At 43.0% G+C, this 6,602-nt stretch overlaps 2 protein-coding genes across 2 annotated transcripts in view; one reads left to right on the top strand and one right to left on the bottom strand.

The window, feature by feature from the left end:
• Positions 1-4,306: 4,306 nt before the first annotated feature.
• Positions 4,307-5,652, top strand: LOC117140593. Its single transcript, XM_033303601.1, has 3 exons — positions 4,307-4,403; positions 4,463-4,639; positions 4,736-5,652. Exons 2-3 carry the CDS (start codon positions 4,466-4,468, stop codon positions 5,585-5,587), a joined length of 1,026 nt encoding a protein of 341 aa, XP_033159492.1. The 5' UTR covers positions 4,307-4,403; positions 4,463-4,465; the 3' UTR covers positions 5,588-5,652.
• LOC117140592 (dendritic arbor reduction protein 1) overlaps positions 5,607-6,602 on the bottom strand; it is a 26,743-nt gene continuing 25,747 nt past the window's right edge. Inside the window, exon 6 of the mRNA XM_033303600.1 lies at positions 5,607-6,336. Within this exon, the coding sequence (XP_033159491.1) occupies positions 6,149-6,336 (188 nt within the window). The 3' untranslated portion in view covers positions 5,607-6,148. The remainder of the gene's footprint in view (positions 6,337-6,602) is intronic.

Raw genomic sequence — 6,602 nt, 5'->3', positions numbered from 1 at the left:
ACTTTCTCTCACAATTTCTCACTAAACAACTGGAGATGACAACGAATCAGAGTTGTCAAATTTTCACACAGCGTTAGCGACCGACCCCTTTTATAAGTTTCTTTAAATTTGTAGTTTATTTAAAATTTAGTACTAATGGACCCATTTTATTTATAAGCATGAATGGATACAAACTCGTGTCTTAAGTGTCAGAGGACAACCTTATCACTTCTGGCCAAATCGAAAGCCCATCGATCGATGTAAACGGGCGATAATGGCTAGGGTTGCCAGCCCAAGTGTCAGATCCACTCACTATGCCACACTTGAGTTGCCAAGGCTGCCACCGAAGGATAGGATTGCCAGCTTTCGGCGCTAAATATGGTAAATATGGTCATTAGTTTTGGCCGAGCACGACTTGGCTTATTCGCCCGTTGGCCACATTTTGGCCATTGAGCCTGTTTGCGCCTGATTATTATTATGCTTATGCTTATTATTGCGAAAAAGCGATTCCGCGCAGCTGCAGCTCATTTATTGTTGTTGTAGGTGTTCAATTAAATATGCAAACAGTTTCGCAAATGTGTCTCGACTTGACCGAGTTCAAAGTCAGCTTGCCAGCGCATTTCCAGCGGAGTCTAGACTTTTGTCTTTTTTCGCCGCGAAAAGTTCATTGCCAAATGCAACCGTTTTCAGTTTCAGTTTCTGTTTTCTGTTTGCAGTTCGAATCGATCGGTCGATCAACTGCAGCTGCATTGAGTCACAAGCCGGGCTGAAAAGCCCAGAAACGGACAGCAGGGACCGGCGGACGGCGGCCAAGTTCCCAACCTCCAACTTCCCAACTGCCAACCGCTAACAACGCTTTTTTGTGGGCGGACACTGGCCAAATGGCTTTGGATACCCTTTTCGAAAGGGTGTCTTGCATGGGCTGTTAGGGGTGGATTGTAAAAGGTCCAAGATTTATGAGCTCATCGATTAGTACTTGTTATTGAACATAATCATAGGTTGCATCATTCGTAAGCTATACCGTTTTTTCAAATATTTTAAACACTTTTGCATGGGCTAGTCGGGAATAATATGCTTTTTTCTACCTAGGGCATTTCCTCTGTCGGTTTCTCACCACCTTGGTATCCCCCTTTTGTATTTCGATTTCACTGTGTTTCTGGCTCTTATTTTCGTTATAAATTCTGGGCATAAGACCATATCGTTTTCATTCTGATTTTGATTTAATTTACGGTTCTCGGTCCGCGGGCTCTCGCTCGGACACATTGAATAATGTTTGTCTATTTATAAATATGAATTATTTTGCAGCAGATTAGAGAGACCCGGGCTTGCTGTTTGTGGGTCTGTAGCATTTAACCACCGATCGCTGTGCGCTGCATTTTTAATTGCTAATTAATTTCCCCGACACACGAAAAACAATGAGAGTGAGCGATAAGTGCGCTTTAAGTTTTCAATTACCCAGATATCTGGGGCCACACCCCCCGTGCGCCCCGAAAAACACCTGGTTAGGCTTATTTATCGCGTTGAAATTCGCATTATAAATTTAATTTAATTATACGTGGAGTGGTGCGTGGGCGTCTGTCTCCGTCTCAGTCGCTGTTTATTTATTTTTCTCCTGCGGGGGAACAACTGCGAAAAGTTGCCCATACTCGCACTAAACAGCAATTAAGCTTAATTATAGTTGTCGCCGTTTTTAGCCAGCTTGTCTTGTGTTCGGCTGTCTTGTCTTGTCGCATATTGTTGTATGCAAAGCAGGCGCACGTCTGGCCAAAAGTATTGCCATTTTACCATTACACCATTTTGCCGCGGAGTGGATCGTACTCGTAGACCAGGCCAACATCTCAGACTAGTTAGCCTAGCCACGGTTCCTGTTTCGCGGTTTTCCGTTTTTTCGGTTTTCGATTTCGGTGGTTGAAGGAGGTGCACGCAGAGAAAAATTGGTTCACTTTGCATCCGGTGAGAAGGATCCAAGCACACGAATTCGTTCTAGTTGTCTAAATGTTACAAAATAGATACAAATCGCATTGCCCAACTAAAGCATTGCATTTACTATAACCAAAATAGAACACGATAGGTGCTTAAATTACAAATTTCTTGCGGTGCATGGCGGTGGATGGCCATATCCCCCTGTCCGCCTTTTTGCCAAATGTCTGTCACGATTACCAGACGGGCACGAGTGATGGCGTCTGCTGCCTCCTTTTGCGCCCCTACGCCCATGAAAGAAGCAACACCCCGGGGGGGTCCTCCCCCATTTGGCTAATGGGCGCTTTTATGTTATGGCCTGGCTTAAAATGGATGAGCCTGCTCAGGAGTTGCAGCATATGTATATATCTGCACGTATCCGAATGTGGGTTTTGAGTCGCTGTGGGTGTTGCGGCAGCTGGACTCGTGGCCCGAACGAAAGTAAAAGGTGTTGCCAAATTGATGTTAGTGGTAGAGGAAGTAGGAAACGCTAACAACCATGAATAAGAGGACATCTTGTAGGTTTTTAAAACATTGTGTGCGGTAGTAGTAACGTGTTAATATCATTTGGATGCTGTTATACTGCCATAGTCATTGAATGAGAATACAAATCCGTTCACAGCTTGCAACTTGGGGCACGGCATTGCCATTGAATATTAAAGATAGAGAAATCCGCCCACAAGGAAGAGAACTTCTTAATGATTGAATCACCTTTCGAATTGCTGAACATCTCATTCGATCGATTCCATTCATTTGTTATTCCCTATTCACAAATACCTCAAATCCCAAATCAATCAGTGTTCCGCGACGGGCTTAATTAGCTGCAAATTAAAACATATTTTGCGTATATCATTATAAACTCCACTGATAAATTAACAAAGCTGGCATAATGAGTGCACTTCCTCTCGCTTTTCGCACACAAATTAATTGAAATCATGCGATTTATCACATCTGTGCGATCTGACTGAAACCGAATCAATTTCACGAGGCTTTGTTGCCATCGAACAATATCGTATCCCATGTGGCCAAGTGGGTGCTGTAGACAATACCTTTGTGCGACGTACTATATGCATAATATCCAGTTGTGGGGTCCCATTCCTACACGTACTTTAAGTTTATCCGTCGATCTTAAGCCAATTTAATAAGCGTTGTGGCCGCAAAGTTGAGCTGTCAGTCGGCCAATGATTAATCAGCAGGCAACGCACCACAATTGAAGAGTGGTGCTGGAATGGAATGGCACTGGATGGATATGGATGTGGATGTGGATGCGGATGGATGTGGTTGGGGATGTGCCCGTGGATACCGAGATGCTGGGATGAATGAAAGGGGCATGCCAATGTCTCAACGCCCACGGAAACGGCATAATCGAGTACTCACAACATAAGTAACATTACACAACGGAAAAATAGCATTATAAATCACATATTTAGCATATTATTGTTGAATTGTGGCATCAAGGCAATATAAAACTTTTGGATAATAACTTGAATAATTCATTTATTTTCATCTAACGCTTGTAGTTAAGAAATTCTAACCTCCGTCTCAGCCAGCTTACGAATCATATAATCCCCTAATTAATTGCTCTAAGAGTTTTATAAATTTCTGATAAGTCAAACGGGTTCTCTTATTTGTATAAAATATATTTAGCTCGGTTTCTGAACTCTACTCTATAAACGAATACACTATCGGAGGGGCAAAAGCGAAATTACTTTTATCATCGTCCCAATCAAAACAACATGACGCGTTCGAATCGAAATGCAGGCAGACAATTGAAATTATTATTGTTATTTTTAACAATTTTTTCGGGTCGCTTTCGAGGCTTGGGGAAGGGGGCCAAGACATTTGCTTGACATGTTTGTTTCGTGTACAAAATATTTTGATAATGATCGCTAGCCCAGTACAACAAAACCCAATTGAGTTCCAAGACATTTCGTTTGGCATGGGGTCACACTTATCGGGCTTACATTCTCATCTAAATGAATTTATTGTCTTTTTAGTCGATAGAAAAACTTATGAAGCTCTTTGTGACGTGTGGAGCGTTTTGAATAGATCTCGAATGGGGAAAACTTTCAGTGATTTGTGTTTGTTTTGCCAGGCACGTATTGGGGAAATGTTAATAATTGCTTAAAGTCCAGGCGATGGCCATAAATTAGTGACAAGCAAATCAGGCCGTGAATTGCAAATAGATTAAGCTTCTAATCAAAGCACAGTCATGGAAACACCAGATGCTCAAATGTTTACCATATATGAAGTTATATTATTATATGGAAGTGTTGCTTCTTTTTATTTTGAACCTGATAAAATAAGTGTTCACAAGCACTATATATCGATATAAAACAGCACATCACTGCTTAGAGTATCGAGTGACTCATTACTTTTTTGACATTCTGGCGAAAAGCGAAAAGCATATATATTTTTTATTCCTGTGATATTCTATTGCGTGAAAGCGGGTTCATTCTAAATTGGTTGGTGGTGAAGCATATTTCTGTATTATTTTAACCATACTCGCCGTGCTCAACAACAGATAATGCCAGCACGACGAAGTGAAAGGATTGCAGCACGTGGGGGAGCTAATGGAAGCCCCAGAAACGAGTCCAACACTCTGCGCCGTGGTAGTAACTCAAGGGCCCAGTCCGGCAGACCACGTGGTGGCCGCGCAGCCCCTAGGGGCAGGCGTCCCGCAGCTCGTTTTTCAACACCGGTGAGTTGTAGGCAAAGACACTTGATTAGTCTTGTCTTTGTTGTAGGGCATGCATATTTGCAATGCATTCATTTCATACCCTGTTTTATTTTAAAGATAATGCGAGAAATACAACGAGAGAGAGTTGAGGCTATGGCTGCTTCGGCTGCTAGTCCAAATTCTGAGGAAAATGAAGGATCTGCCGAGGAAGAAGTCCGCTCTCGACCTTACTTTGTTTCTGTTTTTTTAACTACCCATGCTATGGGAACTCCTGATCGTCAAGAAACTGGCCCATCAGTCGCTGTGTCGCCACATCGTGACCGCAGTTCTGCTTCAACTGCAGTAGCTACACCTTCGAATCGACCTGTTCGAGACACTGCAAGCCAAGTTCCACAGATGCACCTACCAACTGCGGCTGATAATGTGCCAATTGCCTCAACTACTGAATTTCGGTGGTTGCAAAGAAATTCTCGGGTGCTAAGACTTTTTCGCATCGATTCCGGAATACCCACCCAAGGTGATCCCCTCACCATGACTAGGCTGCGTCGAGAGATCTTAGACTTCTCATCCGATGAAACGGAAGGGTGTACGGTGGAGTTGGTGGGCGACAATCTGTTCCACTGGGTAGCCACGATCCCAGGTCCCTCGGAAACAGTTTACGAAGGTGGGCGTTTTAGAGTGGAGATAGTCTTTCCCGGGAACTATCCATTTCGTCCCCCCTATCTTGCGTTTCTAACCAAGACTTACCACTGCAACATAGCTGTATCTGGGCGCATTTGCCTGGATATTCTCAGCTCCAAGTGGTCGCCAGTTTTGTCGATGTCCAAGGTACTCATATCGATAATGTCATTGCTGGCGGACCCGAATCCACACGATCCTATGGATGCGTCCGTCGCAGATGTTTTCAGGGGAAACCGCGCGCTCCACGACAAGAATGCACGGGATTGGACCAAAAAATATGCCAAGTGAAGAAAGAAATCAACTTGAATATGTTCTTCAAATAAATTTATTGGATGTTTTTGTGCCAGCACTTTTTGGTGGTTTTTAAACGGTTTACGACACTAAGATACATACGATAGTGATATACAAATAGAATACATGGGACTACTGCTACTTAACCCACCTAGGATGCGAACTCTGATTAAACATCTATGTAGATCTACTGTTCTATATGCAAAGAAGTATGTTTATACACAGTAACGTAATCCTACTTTATTCTAGTTTAATTTGTGATTGTGGTGCCGAGGGTATATTTGCCTTATGGAGCGGGTTAGTTGGTACAGTAGGATGTTCGTCAAGCAGGTGGTAATTTCATTTACTTAGTCTAATTCGCGTTTGAGTTAATCGAGCGGGCAATAAACAGTGTACTCCCCACCCGCAATTGGTTAGCTGTTCCTACAGTAGAGTGTGTACCATCTAGTAGTTAACCTTTTAACTAAACGAATACAGTTTATCTATGCTAAAGTCCTTTGGATTGTGGTATAGTTCAATTTGCAAATTTGCAGCTGGGCCCCCGACCCTGCGCCTTCCTCATTTGTTCTTGGGCAAGTGGCGCTTCATGTGGAGCGCCAGGTGATCACTCCTCGCAAAGCTCCTCTCGCACACGATGCATTTGAAGGGTTTGGCCCCCGTGTGCTTCCGGTAGTGCCTGGTTAGCTCGTCCGACCTGGCGAATCTCCACTCGCATTCCGGCCACTGGCAGGTGTACGGCTTCTCACCTGGAAAACGGAAATAAAGGCTCTAGAATTAGTAAGGTCAACTTTTTTTTTATAAATTATTCAATTTTCTAGGATTTAAAAGAATTACTAATTCCCTACACCGATATATTGCCCTATTGAAAACGATCTACAAAGTAATTGAAATATAATTGATACTTGATTTTTTTGGCCATTGCAGAATGGACAGAACAGCAGCTGCAGTAGTTTGATACACAAGTTTGCATGTTGTCTGTTTTGTACCCTGTGAAATATATTACCATTTGTGT

Source organism: Drosophila mauritiana, chromosome 3L, assembly GCF_004382145.1.
Source record: "Drosophila mauritiana strain mau12 chromosome 3L, ASM438214v1, whole genome shotgun sequence".
Classification (NCBI taxonomy): Eukaryota; Metazoa; Arthropoda; class Insecta; order Diptera; family Drosophilidae; genus Drosophila; species Drosophila mauritiana.
The sequence above is the reverse complement of the archived record's forward strand: the minus strand, read 5'-3'. Positions and strand labels throughout refer to the sequence as shown.

What these genes read in the sequence shown, in the direction of transcription:
- LOC117140593 (XM_033303601.1), top strand. Translation starts at nt 4,466, where the DNA reads ATGCCAGCACGACGAAGTGAAAGGATTGCAGCACGTGGGGGAGCTAAT. An exon ending in CAGCTCGTTTTTCAACACCG is followed by an intron (nt 4,640 to 4,735) that starts GTGAGTTGTAGG and finishes TTTATTTTAAAG; the next exon opens with ATAATGCGAGAAATACAACG.